General features: G+C 38.9%; 1 protein-coding gene across 4 annotated transcripts in view; it reads left to right on the top strand.

Annotated features, from left to right (window-relative positions):
• The window catches only part of TRPS1 (transcriptional repressor GATA binding 1), a 280,036-nt gene that overhangs the window by 247,661 nt on the left and 13,152 nt on the right, over positions 1-19,223 (top strand). For all 4 annotated transcript variants that reach the window (XM_083359820.1, XM_083359819.1, XM_083359817.1 and 1 more), the window contains one exon: positions 13,962-14,084. In XM_083359820.1, coding sequence (XP_083215946.1) covers positions 13,962-14,084 — 123 coding nt within the window. The remainder of the gene's footprint in view (positions 1-13,961; positions 14,085-19,223) is intronic.

The following is a 19,223-nucleotide window of genomic DNA, read 5'->3' as shown; positions in this document are numbered from 1 at the left end:
CAGTTCACCCCCCCCCCCGCTCCTTTTTGGCCTAAATAAAAGGGAAAAAATAGAGTTTGTGAAATGTTAACAATTTTGTATAGTATTGCCAGTTCCTGTCATTATCAATTGAGCATTTTCACCCCTTCAGAGTTTGCCCAGCATTTATTTTTTTTTCAATCACTGACTAAAGAAGTAACAGAAAATAAACAATGCAACATGGAAATCATAAAACTGTGGGAGATATTCTGTGAAAATATATGAAAAGTAGAACCTATAATTTCATGCAAAATTTGTTAATGTCTGAAACCTTTTTAAGAGTATAGGAATTGTTCTTAAGAATGATTGTATGTTTAAAAACCATGGAAACCTGGAAAAAAAGAGTTTTTCTTATATTAGAATTTGGTATGTTGTCCATAACTCTCAAAACCTTCTTTTTCGAACAAGCTGGCCTGGTCTGACGGGATGGGGTTGGGTTTTTATAAATAGTTTTAATTTTAATATGTATTAATTTTATGGGCATAATGGTTTAATGGCTTTTTAATTTTTGTATTCTGTTTTTTATTATGTATTGCCCTGTTCACCGCCCTGAGTCCTTCGGGAGAAGGGCGGTATACAAATTAAATTATTAAATTAAATTAACTCAAATATTCACATGACTACTAGAACCAATACAACTAATCCCAGTATGCAGCCAAATTTTTACTAACATTTCCAATGTTAGTACTTTAATGGTAGTTTTCCAATGGTACTTTTCCTAATTAAACTAACATTTCCAAAGGTTAATAGTCCAATGGTAGTATTTTCCTGCTTATGGTAGAATTTGCTGCAAACGTTTTCATTTTTTGCTATAACAACACTTAAAAGTGCTTCTTCTGGATCAGGATGACGGACTTAAGGGTTCACAGGGGAATGTACTGTACACAGATTATTGCACAATTACTGAAAATTTCAAAATGTTACAAAATTATTGAAATTATTGAAAATGCCATAAAAACATAAAACAAATATAAACTTCAGGGTAATAAAATCAAATACAGTAGCTTAATGTCAGGTTTCACAGTGTATGATTTTTGTCTGTGAACTGCAACTACTGAGGTAAATCAATATAAAGAGTCTATGACAAACCTTAATCAAATCTCCATCAAATTTGCCCCTTGACAATACTTATTAACATCTTTTTTTAAATTACACAACCACTTTTTCACGGTTGTAGCTAGGAACACATTGAAATATTTAGAATATACCATCAGTATTCTTATTAAATGGCATCCGTGGGTGAGCTTCATATTCAGTCAGAAAAAAAAGGTGAAGGTGTTCAATATGTTCCTTGTGCCATCCAGATTAACTCTTCAAACTTAAGTTTATCTTAATAAGCACGGAAAAAAGATAGACTTAAATTTGAAGAGGTAATCTGGATAAGGGGTAAGTGAAATATTTCCAAACAAAGAACTCAGCAGCTGCCATTTATTTTTATTTTCAGGAAATTCTGTGAGCCCTCTATTGAACCCACAGGAGTTCCTGTAAGTAAAGATGAAAACAAAGCTGGCTATTTTGCTTTTCACCATTTACTAAAATATAGATATTAAAAGAGAAAGCCAAGCAAAACAGTCATTTTCTAGGTTCCAACCTGTCTTATCTTGAGAGAGAACTAGAACAGCGGCTCCCAACATTTTCTATACCCTGCACCCCTAGAACGCTTCTGATATATTCTCTCACCTTTTACAAAAGTTCAAAATAATGGCAATGAATTATGCAAATACACTACAATTTTGAAAACCCAAGTTTTTGCACCCCCTGTAACATCATCTTGCACCCCTGGTTGGGAACCCCTGAACTAGAAAAGAAAAGTGGTTTGGTTACAGGAGAATAGAATACTAGAATAGAATAAAAAAACTTCATTGTTACTTTAAATGTACACTAATCAGCATATGTTAAAATGAAATAGGAACCAAGGTTAGATGATGTTGTTGACAACAGTATCTATTCATTATAGTTACATTTCACATTATCTCGGTGGATTGGAAAGTAGCTTCCATAAATTGACAGGCTGTTTTCATTTGGACTATAACCATAACCAGACATGTCAGCTTCCTCAAGATACCTGCATCCCCTCCCTTCAGTCCAGGCTTTGCACAGCTGCAGATGTATCTCATATTTCTTAGCTATTACCCAGCAGAGAAGGAAAACTACTCCCAGATTTTGAAATACTTCATAGCAAAAGCAAAGATTACTGATGATGGGAGGTCATCTTTACATCACAAAGTGTTAGTGGCACTATACATCTTAAAATACTGGTAGTATAACTCAAAAGCCTTCAATCTTTCAACAGTGAAAAGAGAAATGTGGATTCTCTTCACTAAAAAGACTGGAACATCTTAGTGAATCTCATGCTAAGACAATTTTAGAGGCTTTATGTTGCATATTATATATATATATATATATATATATATATATATATATATATATATATATATGCAAATTATTCAAATTGCTAATAAAGAATTTATTTATTTATTTATTTATTTGTTTGTTTTTATAAACCGCCCTTCTCCCGAGGGACTCGGGGCGGTGTACAGAGTAAGGAAGGTATACAGATTGAACAATAAAAAACAATAGTAAAAACAAACTGGGATCCCAATTAAAGCTATCAGGCCAGGCCGGACTGCTGGAACAGGAAGGTTTTTAAGTCGCGCCGGAAGGTGCGGAGGTCGGGGGCCATCCGGATTTCGGTTGGTAAGCTGTTCCAGAGAGCTGGTGCACCCACTGAGAATGCCCTCCCCCTGGGGGCCACCAGCCGACATTCCTTGAGCGGTGGCACCCTGAGGAGGCCCTCTCTGTGGGAGCGCACAGGACGGTGGAGTGCTGACATTGGCAGAAGGTGCTCCCGTAGGTAGTCCGGACCCATGCCATGTAGGGCTTTGTATGTCATTGTTAGCACCTTGAACTTCACATGGAAGGCAACCGGAAGCCAGTGCAGCGCACGGAGGAGAGGTGTGATATGGGAGTATCGGGAGGCTCCCAAGAGTGTCCGTGCCGCTGCACTTTGCACCAGTTGAAGCTTCCGAGTGGATCTCAAGGGCAGCCCCATGTAGAGAGCGTTACAGTAGTCTAGGCGAGAGGTCACAAGGGCTGTACGTAAGGCATCCAGGTCCAGATAAGGCTGTAGTTGGCGAACTAGTCGAACCCGGGAGAAGGCCCCCTTGGTCACAGCTCCTATGTGATCTTCCAGGGAGAGCTGCGAGTCTAGGAGGACACCCAGGTTGCGGGCCCTATCAACAGGGGGTAGTAACTCATCCCCGATGTTAAGGGGTGGGATGCTCTGAGTATCCTGGCTTGCTCATTATTTGTGCAAATTATTCAAATTGCTAATAAAGAATTTGGGAGGCTAAGATGATCATTTCGAACTCTTTATGTTCTCATCAGTTAGTCATACCCTTTATCTGAGATTTATTTTATATATATATATATATATATATATATATATATATATATATATATATATAAATTTACACAAATATGAGCTGTCACTGTTGTGACTACTGCCTGTCGATGGCCTTCGGTTAGGCTGAAACAGGAAATACAGGTTTGTTCCATCTTTGGGGCCTAGCAATATTCTAAATAGTTAACAAGCATTTAACATACATACATACATACATACATACATACATACATACATACATACATATATATATATATATATATATATATATATATATATATATATATATATGTTTTCTGAGGTTTTCGCGGGTGCCTGTATGTGGATCCTTGGTTTTTCGGGTTTTTCCCGGGTAGAACTAGAGGTGTAGGCGCAACGTTTCGACGGAATCCCATCCGTCATCATCAGGCTTTAGCTTCCTTCTTCTGGGAGAAGGAAGCTAAAGCCTGATGATGACGGATGGGATTCCGTCGAAACGTTGCGCCTACACCTCTAGTTCTACGCGGGGAAAAACCCGAAAAACCAAGGATCCATATATATATATATATATATATATATATATATATATATATATATATATATATATATATATATGTGTGTGTGTGTGTGTGTGTGTGTGTGTTTAAGTATTTGTCAAGGTTTTTTGAATATATATAAATTTTATTTCTAAATAATAAATGAATGAACCTTTATTATCAAAGTACAACATGTATGCAGTGAGATTGGCTTAGCATCCCTTCGTGCCCCCCCCAACTACTCACAGTGACAACAAACCTACCATCTTGTTACACCATGTGAGCTAATTGCACAACCCACCGGCCTCACAAGTCAATCATACATAAAGTTATTTCCCTTTCAGGAGCCTAACAGCCCTGTCTGTGTCTAATGTGTGTGTATGTACATGTACACATACACAAACACATACACACAGAGAAAGACACAGACACACACACACACACAGAGACAGAGAGAGGAATACCATGACATATATTATAATATTAATATAAATAACAAGCTTAAAGCTATTGGGTAATATTCTCTGACGGGACCCAAGAGATGTGCCTTTTTTGTCATAGCATTTGACTTTTTTGTCATAGCATGTATCTTCTTGGAAGAGCATCCCAGATATCTGAATATCTCCACACTGCTGTCTTTCTGACCAACTGTCTCTTTTCCAAAGTGCTGGGCTAAGATTTGGTGGGAATCCATGGTGCAGTGGTTTTAATGTTATTGTATAGGTTGCCTCACTGTTTGGTCATCTTTTCCTTTTCCTTTGGTCATCTTTTCCTTTTGTGTACACTAGTATGCTTTTTTCAGGTATGATTCATAGCAATAGTTCACTGCAACATACTTTGTAATTTTTCTTATCCACATGAATGAGAGAATGTGAATGAGCAGTTTAAATATCATACCTTATATTACACTACATTACATTGTTAATCCATTTCTGAAGCTTCTGATTGGTTATAACATAATTGGAAAAATATAATTTTTTTAAAGTAAACTTTCTAAATCAATTGGTTCAAACACAGTATCCTGTTTACAACTTTGCAGGATTTTTTTTCTCAGCATGCTACAGTAAAATAACACAATAATTCTAGTAGTCCATTAACACATATTTGAGACTAAGCCCCACTGAATAGAATAAGGTTGCTTTCTTCTGAGGAAGCATAAATAGCACTGGATTGCATGTGTTGGAGAATGACTGGCAGAAGCAGGAGGAGGAGTCAAGTGAGGCATTAGTTTAGAGTCTTTACATAGTCATAAGGCGAAGTCCAACCCCTTGAATACCATTGAACCTTATTCTATTTTAACCCATGTACAAACCATTAGTCTGAGAAGGCTTAAACAATAAAACAATAAATTTAATCCTTCACATGTGGACCTGGTTGCTTTCACCTGACAGCATGGCCCTTACTCAGTTTAAACAACTTTGACGATAGGAATCTAACCTATCTAAAATTGCAGGGGAAAAAAAGATCTTAGTCTTTTATCCTCATAGAAAATAACTATTAGCATTTTCCTTGTAATTCCCAATAGCTATTCCTTGTAATTCCCAATAGCTATTGCATGAACCCATTCTGAACAAACATTGTTAAAGTAAACTTTGGGATATGTAAGGGAACGGTAGAATGTTACTTGACATGATTAATTCTGGCTAAGAAGCAAAAAAAATCAGGAGATAACATCAAGTATCCAGTTTAAGGAAATTGCTCAAAGGAAGGTTAGGAAGGGAGGAAATTCTCAAGTCTGATGTCATTCCATATTCATCCCTGCACCATCCTTAAATCCAGAAATAGCTAACAGATTCATTTATCTATGGAATCCCATCTCCTGCTTTCCCATCTGGTCAGCATTATTATGTTAATTCAATCCAAATATCATCATCATCACTAAAAGATCTGTCTTCATTTTTGCTTTTTTAAAACAGGTATCAGAAACCATCCAGTTTGCTCAATCTTTACTCCATACCAGCCTTAAATTTGAATTTCTGTTTTATTTTATTTTTTTTAAGTTTGCAAGAAATGTTGCACATCTTTTTCTGCAATCTCCTTTACATTTCTATATCCGTTTTATTCACATTTTTTTGAGGGAATTAGCTTTCCCTAAAGTAGTGCATTATATATGTTCCTTAATATATACCTGGGATATTGTGATTATCAGTACAATATACTATTAAACCTCATAAATAGATTTGAGAAATATTAAATTAAAAGATTACAAAAAATCTACATTAAATACATTTCTGCATTCTTATTTCATACATATTCTATATCGTTTTATATGCTTAAGAGAGAATATGTTTTATTTATATTCTGAAGTATCTTGTAAGGTAACGTGCATGAAGAAAAATAATTTTCTTTAATTTTGGTGGATATTACAGTCTTTAATAATATGCACTTCTGAAAAAAGTGTAATTTTTGTGCCTCTTTGAATTTTTTCACTGGAAGTTTTTATTTAGTTAAATATTCATTTTAATGATATTAGCATGTTTCACTAACAATTTAGTTTATATACTTAGGTATGTTTTGGATGGTAAGCAATGTAATTTCAAAGTGAGGACAGTGTTTTCTGCACCAATTATTTTGTTACTAATCTGAGGAAGTTGGGGAGAAATCCCATATTTACAATAGTGCAAATACTCCAAAATACAAGCACTTACTTTCATTTTGTAGACAGAAGAAACCAATTTTATGATTAGGAATTTTTTTCAAAATTAGCAGCCATTCCTTCTTCTTAGTGCCTGCAAAACGGACCACTAGGGATACACTGGTGTTCCTTTATATTTCTTAGAAAGTTGTATAAAGCTATTGGAATCTGGATCTCTTTAATTCAAAATATCCCCTGACGAGCATAAAACAATAGCTTCAGACAACTGTTTCAATTGTTTGAGCTTTAAACAGTTCTGTTCTGAATTTGAAACACTTCCAAAGTGATTGAAACAGTTCATTTTAATGGAAAACAACTGTTTGAGACTTGACAAGATATTTCATATTCATTTTACCTAACACTAGTAATTAGCATTATATTATTTGAATAACATAACAGGGTTGTTGTTGTTTTTTTTGCATTATTCAAGAAGATGGGTTTCTGTTGTGAATAATTTATTTACTGTCTAAAATTCAGCATAGGTAAAACAATATCAAAAATGTTTGGGCAGGCACAGCCCCTTTGCTTGCAGTCCCAAAAGGTGGATTTAATAATTCAGAGTGAGTTGCTATATTCATCTTAATGTTGCTTCACATAGACCTGCTTTATAGAGATGTTCATTGAATGTCTTCTTAAAACATGCATGTTTGTGAGTTAAGGTGATAGTCAGAAAAATTTCTCAGGACTGAGATATCTCATTCATGTGTTACTTTAGGATAAAAAGTTTGTTAAATAGTATGAAAATAGAAGAAAGAAAAGCCCAAATTAAATCACAGTAGGTATAAGGAGGGAAACGCACTCCCATATATCTTCTTAAAGAGGCAGCTTATTCCTAACCCAGTGGTTATAGGCACACTGCATGTCATTCAAAAAAAAAGAAAAAAAGATTATGAATGACACTTAAGAAAACCTGCTCATTGACCACATTTTCATTGGTCAATTACAAAAAGCCATACTGCTTGGATTTGCATATGTCCTACACCGGTACATTATGATATCCTTGGTTCTATTCAAGTGTATGAAATCCAACACCAGCTAAAGAACGGGTGGCTGTGATTCACATTATTGGGTATATAATAATATATTAAACATGTATGCCCTTTCTATCATAACAGAATAACAGAGTTGGAAAGGGCCTTGGAGGTTTTCTAAGTCCTCTGTTCAAGCAGAAACCCCTGTAACATTTCAGACAAATGTTTGTCCAATGACTTAAAAATCTTCAGTACTGGAGCACCTACAACTTCTGGAAGCAACTGATTAATTGTTCCAACTGTCAGGAAATTCTAGTTTGGCTCCGATTTTATAGTTGATTAGTTTCTACCCATTGTTTCTTGTCCTGGCTTCAGGTGCTGCATATGCGAAGGGACCGTTCTGAATTTGAAATAGCTACAGGATAAAAGTTAAGAAATATGTGTATTAGTTCCCTGCAATCTTAATAGAAAGTTGATGTCTGCTTCCCGTACATATATTGGTTGAATATGTCATAGCTATATGCTAAAAATGAATTTCACCTTTCAACATCTTCCTGCTTTTAGTACCCACAAACATTCTTTGGCTGAAATTGGCTGATAATCACAGAGCCAACATGAGTTAAAAATGAGATATTTTTTTAAAATATGAGTAAATAATACCTCCGGTTAAACAGTTACTTATTTTCATGGTTCTAGTATGTTTCTTAGTTTGATTTTTTTTTAAAAAAAAGATCCTTCAGGAGGTATATGCTTCAAGATTAAATGTTTTCCCCTCCCTATTTTTGCTAAGCTCTCTTTTCCCTTAAAATTAATGGAGCAGGAAACTTTCTGTTGGCATTTCCCTGGAAACTAAGCTGCTGTGGTTCAACTTATGAAAGGCAAGAATTATTCACAAACTTGGGAATTTTTGTTTCTTTTTTTTAAAATCATATTTGGCCTTCTTTCAAATTATAAACAGCTGAACCGATTTAAAGAAAGTTTTATTTTTTAAAAAATGTTCACATCTGTGCTAACCAATTTGTATGCCAAATTTCAACCAGTGTGATTTGAAACCATTAATATATTAAACACCCAACCTAGGAACTAAAATGGAAAATACTAAGAGACTCTTAACTGTAGTTGTCCCTTCATGCTGTGTTGTTATAATGTATTCGTTATAAGGATTCACATAATTAAAGATTGACTTAGCAGAAGTATAGTTTCAATTATTGATCCTTTGGGATTATTTTTCCAAGTCTGTACAGGAAATTTGCATGGATAAGTCCAATTAAAGCAAGTGGCATTGAAGGAAATCCAATTCCTATCATTTGTACTCCGTGAGTCCTTGCTTCCTTGATGTTAAAAACTGTTGTTGGAGATTCTGTTATGGCTAGAATAAAATATGATTTTGTATGAAACTGAACACAGTTTTCCCAGGATATACAGCAGGACCCAGTTCAACAGATTTGCAGTTTGTTGATAATGGCTAGGAGTGACTTTGAACTGTGTTTCGCAAGCTCATAAGGAGCCCTTTGTCACGTTGCCACCATGCTGTGCGCCTGCAAAATTAATACTTACATTGTATGTGTATTTCCGAAAGGAGAAATTGTATTTTCTGAAATTTGTGTTTGAAAGTGGAAATAACATTCAAGGAGGGCTGGAAAGCAAATGTGTTAGGTAAACTCTTGGCTTGAATTAATACTCTTATCGGTGAACACTCTGGAAAAGGAAAAAGAATACACATTAGAAGAGTTGTCTCAACTCACGATGCTAATGCATTGAGAATCAGCTTTTTATCATGCACATCTCCAAAGATTCAATTCCATCAAGATATTTGCTGCTAAGTTCCATAGCTTTCTTCCTCTTGATGTTTTTAAGAGACTGTGTAGAAAAAGGAGCAACAAACTCAGCATATTCTTATGTATGGTTTAAGCTAAAAGGTCAAAACCAGGCACCATATAGAACATTCATGTCAAACAACCCTAAAATCTGTAGCTGGTCCATAATGTGTCCCATTCTTTCTTGTGCTGATTTATAACTTCAGCTTCATATCTGGAAATCATAAGTGTTGTGAAAATGTATAATTGGATGACTTTTGTACCTGATCAGTCTCTGTAAAGCCAAAGTCCCAACTCTTCACTTCTTTGATACAGGTTTTTGTTTATTATGTTTCTAAACCTAAACCATGTCTCCCATAACATACTTCACTTTGGCAATTTTTCAAATAGCTGTGTTATCTAATATAGGACATGAACATAAGGTTACCTTGAACAAAAGAGTGTAATATTAAAGAAATTGTACATAGATATGTAAACTATGCTTAATAGCACAATTCACATTCTCATATAAGGAAAGGAGAGGAAAGGAAAGGAAAGGAAAGGAAAGGAAAGGAAACTGTGGATTTTACTTCTCTAGTTGTTGCCAATGGGACGCGGTGGCTCAGTGGGTTAGGACGCTGAGCTTGTCGATCAGATGGTCGGCAGTTTGGCGAGTCGAATCCCGAGTGCTGCGTAACAGAGTGAGCGCCTGTTACTTGTCCCAGCTTCTGCCAACCTAGCAGTTCGAAAGCACGTAAAAATGCAAGTAGAAAAATAGGGACCACTACAGTGGGAAGGTAACAGCGTTCCGTGCGCCTCTGGCGTCTAGTCATGCCGGCCACATGACCACAGAGACGTCCTCGGACAAACACTGGCTCTTCGGCTTTGAAACGGAGATGAGCACTGGCCCCTAGAGTCGGAAACGACTAGCACGCATGTGCGGGGGAACCTTCACCTTTACCTAGTTGTTGCCAACTATAAGGGGTGGTTGTCATCTCCATTTCAAGGCCATTGAGTCAGCGCTGTCTGAAGACATTTCCGCAATCATGTGGTCAGCATGATGTCACGGAGTGCTGTTTCCTCCCCACTGAAGTGGTACCTATTTATCTACTCACATTTGCATGCTTTTGAACTGCTAGGTGGGCAGGAGCTAGGTGAAGAGGGGTGGTCACCCTGTTGTGCGACACTCGGGTCTCAAACCCGAGCTGTCAGCTTCCCAGCTGACAAGCCCAGCATCTTAACCACTGAGTCATTGCACTGCCCACATCCTTGTAAAGGAATCAACAATTTTAACAAGAATAGAGTTTTGGGTTTCTGTTTTCTTTTCTTTTTTTACATTGAAGGGTTTTTGGAATCTACTTACAAAGCTGTTGGCTTTGGTTAATTGAATGCTGACAGCTGATGCAAACAATTGAGCAGTAAAGAATACTTGGAGCTAGGATTACTTAAAGCATATCTGAACAATCTCCATTTAAGGAAGACCACATTATAGATTAAATATATTTGCACTTGTCACCACATCACTTGAGTTCTTGTAATTGGTAACCATTCAAAATTAGAATATTATTCTTCAGCTTGACCAGTTTTTATGGTGTATATTATACAAAATAACCATTTGACATACAACAAACCAGCTCAAAAACAGTTAATATTTCTAAACGGACAATATGTTTCCTGATTTATCTTGCTTTCCAACAAGTGATTTCAAAAATTAATAAATAGCATCCACTTATCCTTTATTAATATTACATCCATTCTGTATTCATAACTGGGTTAACATAATGAGCTCCGCAACAATCTATCTTCTGTGTAGCAAGAAGAAATGTATGGGCAGATTCCACCACCACCACCCCCCGGCTTTGGAGGTTATTTCCATTCTTTTAGCAGACAAAAAATTCATAATAATTTCCATGTCTGACTATTTTTACATAATCTTTCAAATAATCAAGTAAGATTACTTACAGTTAAAGGAGAAAGTTTATATTACGATGATTTGGATATAGGTAGTAGCAGATGTCAGTTTTACCAAAAAGCTGAATTTAACATTTCAAGTATATATTTCCAAAGCATAAATCTGATACTCATTCATTCATCCCAGCTAAGCTAGATCTTACCTCCATGCTTATTGTACAAAATAAATGCACCTCCTCTGGCTATAATTCTTTCTTTAAATTTCACATCTTTTTTGAAAATGCATAAATACATATATCCAAAACAATAAATATTCATGCTTCCTTTGTTTATAATTAAGACTAAAGTTCAACTAAAGGCTGCAATGAGATATTAATTCAGGATAATTGGGGAAATGCATGAGATGAGTTTTCAGAAAATTAAGCGGGTGATCACAATTACATAATTAATGCCCTATTCCTTTAATACATAAAGTACGTGTGCACAACATATAGTAGAAAATTGTAAATTGTCAACTCCTGATTAATACTTGTTTGTTAAAAACAATTATCTGGTCTCTAAAAAAATGCCAAATAACCATCAAACTTGTAAAGCATGGAAAAACTCACACTTAGTATACACCCTGTTTATCGTGCCTCTGCTTGTCTATACCATTTCTAAGAACATTTGGAACAAGACTGAGATGTTTTTCAAGCAGATTCAAAAGATGGCTGTGCAAAAGAGTTTCCATTAGATTCCATTGCATGCATAACTGTAATCTCATTTAACTAAAAGTTTATTGATCTCCAAAGGAAGTATTTGGCAATCGGCTGAGCTTTTTTTGTGGATAAACTAGTCTACAGAGTTTTTAAAAAGGGCTTTAGATACTTGTTAGGCAAACTCACAGACCAGCATCAGGCTATTAGGTTAGCGTGCATTCTATATTATTTTGGTTCAGGGAGTGCATTTTATGTATTTAAACAAACAAGCAAACTGACCATGTTAAACATAAATCTGAAGCTACTTAAGACTATTCTATACAGATCAAATCCAGTTGCACTTGAGATTTAGGTGAAAGAGTCAGATATAGCATAATTATAGTTCTGATTAAGTGGCATTGAGCTTAGAGGCAGAGACGGAAGAACTGGTTATTCCTTTGGCATTCTTGATTTTACTAGCTCGACTTAAAGAAACCCAACTCACTACACTAATGAAACTATATTTGTGATTTAAAAGGGCAATTGTTGGTCTGACTTCAGTTCTTACTGAAAATGTTTCCTCAATCTTCCTAAAATATTGTGCATATGTTAGAAATGTATAGCTGTATAGGTTACCAGCCCTCAATCCTCTGTGTTTCCTATGTTTTTGCCGTATAGTGGATTAATGGGGAAGCTAAACTTTAGAAGCGAGCAGCCATCAGCAAATGCAAGATCCTAATTAGTTTAGCTGACGAGGGCCTCTGATAGCGCTTACATCTGGATGGAAAAATTACCCTATAGGGAACTGGCTGATCACCAGGTCTTTTTAGTGATACATTGCGAAACACCCGATGAATCAAATGCCCTTTCTATGCCAAGAAAGTGTTCCATGCTCCAAGCCAAAATTATGTCTGCAAAAAGCTTTCCATTTGAAATGTATCAGAGTACAATTATAACCATTGTACTTTCTTGGCACCACCATTCCTTCCCTACAGTATGGAGTAAAATTAAACGAATTGCTTAAATTTGAGGAAGTCTTGAAATTTTGATTTACAAGGTTAGTATTTTTTTTAATTTAGAACAAAAATCAGTTTAAGCTTTTTTTTACTGAAATGGTTCACCCTTCCACAGTTGTGCAAAACTCTTAATAAATGTTTATATTTAAAAAAACTTGAAAAGTCTTGCTTTCCTTAAAAGAGGGAGAAATAGCCACATCATAATTATTAAGTTATGTCCATAAAGTCAGCCTGTTATGCTTCATTTTGCTGTGTTCTTCTTCTTTGAAACTCTCTTCACCAGAATGAACTATATCTTTACACAATGGAAGAAATCTAACCCATCTTTCTCAGTTGCAGGATTAGGAAAGCTGTGGAATTCAGTCACACTCTCATTTGTGTTCACTTTGCATTCCTAAAAGTATGCTTTACACCATCTGCTGATGAGACAACATCATGTAGTTTTATGACCAAAGTAGAGCTTTATATACACCTTCATAGTACTGAATTTGAGCTATGCTTTCAGTGGGCTTTAGGAAATAAAAGCCAGCATATGTGATTTTTATAATTATGTTAGCCTGTAATTTAACACTTTGCATTTTGTTAAAGAGATAGAAAGACTTTCTAAGAACCAAAATAAGGCTATATGTAAAGTGAAATTAATTGGAAAGATTTTTATTTATGTTTTAGGTGTGTTGTTAATGATCACACCATTAAAATAACTCAAAATCTGGGGGAAAAAATACCTAAGAGGACCTCCCAAAAGAATCTTAAAATTCAGGGCACCAAATCTGTTCATTAAAAGGCACAAATCCAGTATTTTACCAAGTTAAAGCTTTAGAGGAAAACAAAAGTTTTTCTTGATATGTGATCCATTACTGCAGGGTAAATTGTCATGGAAATCAGCATTAAGTGCAGTGCAGTGTGATTTTTATACTATAAAGCTAAATAGAAAACTGTTGTGTACATTTGTCATATTTACAGATCACATGACTAACCTTTGACATTTTTTTCTTTCTTTATTCTGTCCCCAATTTTAGAGACGTAGAGGCTCGGGTGTTTTTTGTGCCAATTGCTTGACCACAAAGACCTCACTCTGGCGAAAGAACGCAAATGGAGGATATGTCTGCAATGCGTGTGGTCTCTACCAGAAGCTTCATTCGGTAGGAAGAACTTGCTTGTTTTATATTGGGAAGGTTTTCAGCAACTCAGCTGAAGTTGGGCAGCTGTGGTTAATTTCCTAACTGCACATTTTCTTCAGTGTGGTCACTCCAGAATCAGATGTGATTCATTATGGAAGATGCTGATATGCCATAGAGAGGGGAATCAGTGTTGGAGATGCCCAACAAGGCATTTATTTACTTGGAGACAAAACAAAAAATAAAAATGGAGCTATTTCCTTCATTCGCACAAGAAGTGCACAGAATTATGTCGAAAAAAGAACATTTCAAGATTCCTTTCTTCTCATGACCGAGAAGCTAGTAGTGCAGTTTGAGCTTATGACAAGTTCAGTTCCTAATATCTCCAGGTTGATTTGGAAACCTAGAAACAGACAACCAGTCATATAGAAAGTACTAAGCTTAAAAGGAAGAACATTCTAACTCTAATGCAAGACAGCTTCTTATATCTCTAATTGAAAGGAACCATATAAGAAAACATAAATATGCATGTTCTGAAGACTACTTAATTTCTCCCTCTATTCCCAGAATACCCTCAAGTCTTGCTAAGCTCCTTATCATGGGGGGGGGGGTGTTTGATTCCTGATTCCTGGGAGGGTTGAGTGAAAGACACCGGGAATGTATGCCAAGGTTGTATACCCCTAGGATACTCCAAGAAAGCTCACCCAAGCTAGGACAACCATCGCGGTTCATTATGGATAAAAATTACCTATATGGTTGCTAAGAGTGACATTGACTTGAAGGTAGTTAATTAATCAATCAATCTCCCAGGTGATCTGAAAGAGAGAAAGAAATAGGACTATATTGAAATAGCACTACCCTTGGTTTCCTAAGCAATGTATGCATCCTGAGGGTTAACTATATAAATAGTTAAATAGATGAACATGAATTATATATAATGTGTTAATTCTAAAATGGGGTATATCATTTGGTGGATGTCCCTACCTGTTTTCTGATTAAACATCCAAATAGTACCAAGACTTTGCGAGACTTCCTTTCCTGTTAGCCTTAAATTTATTCTCATGAAACCACTCTGTAAATTTAGACAATTCCATGCTGATCTTCAACTTATTTCAGCCTATTTTTTGCAGCTGTATATTGAATAAGCCGGTCTGAGTTTGGTTGCTGCTGATGGCATCATTATGCCATCATTATCATCGTTACGTTAATGGCTCTGAGGCCTGGCTCAAAATCAGAAAGGCAAGAAAACCTTCAGGAAGTTTTCTGTTTCTGATTTAAATTGATCTGATTCTTCTATAAAGGATAGGGTTGAATTCATAGGAATCTTCAGCTATTAGCTGGCTTAAACTAGTGTTTCTCAACCTTACCAATAATGGAGGAAAACTGGCCTAAAGTAATCTAGAGATCAACATTCACTTTTTTTTCACTAGTTTTCACACTTTGTGAAGGTTCTATTCATTTATTTTTAAAAGGCCTTGGCTCATTTCAGTTGTGTTATTGTGTCATACATTAGCTAAAATGGAAAAATTATATCTAATTAACCTCAAATGGATTGGACTGCAACATGTAAAGAGGAAAAAAAGAGCCAAACAAAGCAAAGATAAGAGCACACAGCTCATTTATATTTTGATTTAGCGTATTTGTTTGTTTGTTTGAACTGGGTCAGAAGGTTGTATCCATTAAACAAAATTTATATGGCTGCCAAACTCCTACACTGTGACTTCAGGTAGCTTAAAAAGTAAAAAATAAAAAGCATAAAACCCATAGAATCCCACCTCCCTTGCATCCCTGCATTGGCAACTACCAACCACTTGAATGGCTCTGAATCAGTTTAGGGTTCCCCAGGCCTGCAGACAGAACCACAATTTAGGGTCTTCTGGAAAAGGTGGGGGTCAATATTATCTCCAGGGAATAATATTCCATAAGTAGGGAGCTACCATTGAAGTGGTAGCCAGATCCTGCAGTGGTCCTGCGAGACATATTTTCCTAATAGATGAAACCTGTAACACAGGAGTGTCAAACTGCCGGCCCGTGGGCCAGATGCGTCATGGCGAAAGTGCGCCCACCCCACTGCCGTCAATGGGGAAAAAAAGTCGCAATACATCATGACACATCACGTGACGTTGCGAGTTTGACACCCCTGCTGTAACACGTAGCTGTGATTAACTTATTGCAACAACGTTTTGCTTGTCAATTGAAGGTTCCTTTTTAAACTTTTTTGGGGGGAGTGGTGGTAAAAAAATATAGAATTGCTAATAACTACTAGAATAATTTTCTTTGGCATGGACTTCTGTTGGAGGAGGCAAGAGAAACAAATGACAACATTATCACCCAAACACTGTGATTTACATACTTATGACAAATGTCATGACATGAGTCATTTTTGTGGTGACATCATCACTCATGTGTCATTATTTTGGCATCGTTGCAATTCGCTATGGATGGCAGCTAGGGATTTTTAAAAGCTGGCTTAAAGGGAGTCAATTATTAATGTCAATGCTAATAGGTAATAAGTTGTAGCTACATTTATTTTTGTTAGTACAGAGCTAAGATAAAACCATTTCAAATACTAGTCTTGAAACAAGCTGCTAAGTTTCTAGTTGATGCAAGGGCAAAGGTGTTGCTAAACATGAAGTTTGCTACATAGTTAGCAACAGAAAGAAAGTCAGTGTAATTGAATGTAAATTCTAGAGGTTTCTTCATTTAAAAAGTATCAAGAATGTATATCCAATAGGATCAGGGGTGTCAAACTCGCAACATGTGACGTGTCGCAACGTATCACCACTTTTTTGCCATTGCTGGCAATGGGGTGGCCGTGGTTTCGGCATGACGCATCCAGCCGTAGGGCCGGCAGTTTGAGACCCCTGCGATAGATGAATTTATACCCCAGTAAATAGGGACAGGACTCTTGGAGACAGTGGAAGACGGGGGGGGAGGTTGGCATGCTGTAGTTCAGACATGTCAAACACAAGGCCCGGGGGCCGGATCCGGCCCACGAAGTGGTTTCATGCGGCCCGCGAAGCCATCCTGGAAACAGTGAGGGAACGGCCCCCACTGCCTTGGCCCTGGCCCAGAGACCCTCCTCCTGCCACAGACCCTCAGATCTGTCCCACTCCTGCCCAGGCCCCCATAGGCAGCCTTGATGCGAACGATGTAGAGCTGGCCACGCTCACCCAGTAGGCCATACACACTTTAGCCACGCCCACCTAGTAGGCCACACCCACCCTGGCCACACCCACCCAGCCCCCTGAGGGCAACCGCAATGCTGATGCGGCCCTCCATGAAATTGAGTTTGACACCCCTGCTGTAGTTCATGGGGTTGCAACATGGTTTAGCAATTGAAAAACAACAGCAAATAGGGACAGAGCTTATTTTCAGGGTGAAAAACAATAGAAATTAAAGGTTCAACTGCTACTCTCTATTTTTCTATTTTATTCGGTTTTGTCTAATGCAATGGGTCGTCCCATCCTTTCTGAGCATCCATCAGGATTCTCCCCCCACCCACCCAAATCTCTTCTGTGATGTGCGTAGGCAGATTTTGGACCTGATTGTGGAGTCATGACTGGGGTGCCAGGGAAAAATGAGATCAGCAAATCCCTGCTGTAGAAACAGAAACAAACTTTGGCAACATTGGAAAAATCCTTTATTCATATTCATGGATTTCAAACTTGAATGTTAATATGAATGTTACCATGTTGCCACCTCTTTTTGCCTAGAGTAGGGGTAGACAACCTTGACTCTTTTATGACTCGTGGAGTTGAAGTCCATGAGTCATAAAAGAGCCAAGGTTGCCTATCCCTGGTCTAGAGAGAATCAAACAAACAATACTTTCCATAAGGAGCATGTGTTTACCTCTTCTCTGGGGCTTCTCTGCAGAGAACCAGAACATTCCAGTTTACCTTCTATCTTTCCCCCTCTTTATTAGGAGTAGGACTTCCAGTCTTTCTGGACAACCATTTGTTGAAATAGTATAGGGCTTCCTGCGTGAGCAAGGGGTTTGACTAGAACAGGCATGTCCAAAGTCCGGCCCGCGGGCCATTTGCGGCCCGCGGGGCGGTTTAATACGGCCCGCAACAGACCTCCCTGCTGTATGTAAATGCGGCCCTCCCACGGCCCTCCCTTCTGATTGAGGGCCGCCCCTTCGGGAGCTGCTCTCGCCTCCCACGCCGAGGGGCCGCCCCAGGAAGCGCAGGCCGGCCCAGCTGCCGCCCCCACCCCGCCAGCCAGGCTCCGGGGCTCCACGCGGCTTCCTCCGCCTCCTCCTCCTCCTCCACCAGGCCTGCTCGGGGCCCTGGGTGGCTCCAGTGCGCAGGGTAAGCCCGCGGAGAGCGGATCGCGCCTCATCCCGGCCGGAGCGCAGCCCAGAGGAGGAGCCGCTGGGCCGGGCATGCCCTGAGCGGCCGGGGGTCTCCGGTCGGGCCATGCGGCACTGTGGGCGAGGCGGGGGTGGCCGGCGGGGGTCTCGGCCTGCCCGCCTATCCCGCTGAGCACCTTCCCTGCACGCCGCGGCTGCCCATGGCGGCGGCTCCGGCGGCGCTGGGGCTCCCGGGCGCGGGGGCTCCGGCGGTGCCGGGCTGGCCGCTCTGGTACCACAAGGACCTGAGCCGGGCGGCGGCCGAGGAGCTGCTGGCGTGGGCCGGGCGGGCCGGCAGCTTCCTGGTGCGCGACAGCGAGAGCGTGGCCGGCGCCTTCGCCCTCTGCATGCTGTGAGTCCGGGGACCCGCGGGCGCCGCCTTGGGGACGGGCCGCGGGAGGGAGGGAGGGGAGGGGAAGGGGCCAGGGCGCGCCTGCAGAAGACTCCCCCCCGAGGCTGGGCATTCCGTGGTGGCGGCCCCGGAGCCTGGAGCGGGGTCTGTCCAAGCCTCCGATTTCTTTTTTTCTTTTCTCTTTCTTTCTTTCCTTCCTTCTTTCTTTCTTTCTTTCTTTCTTTCTTTCTCTCTTTCTCTCTCTCTTTTCTCTTTCTTCTTCCTCTCTCCTGCCTCCATTCTCTCTTCTTCCTTCCTTCCTTCTCTCTTTCTCCTTCCCTCCCTCCCCCAATCGTCCTTTCTCCTCCTTGTCTCCTTCCCTCCCTTTCTCCGCCCCTCCCCCTCTCAGCCCTGCCTGGCGCTGGAGTCCCGGGGGTGACCTTCAGCCATGGAATCCGAGACGACTTTTTCAGCTGCA

The sequence above is a fragment of the Vipera ursinii genome (assembly GCF_947247035.1).
Source record: "Vipera ursinii genome assembly, chromosome: 3".
Lineage (NCBI taxonomy): Eukaryota > Metazoa > Chordata > Lepidosauria > Squamata > Viperidae > Vipera > Vipera ursinii.
Note: the sequence above shows the minus strand (reverse complement) of the source record. Positions and strands in the feature narration are given on the sequence as shown.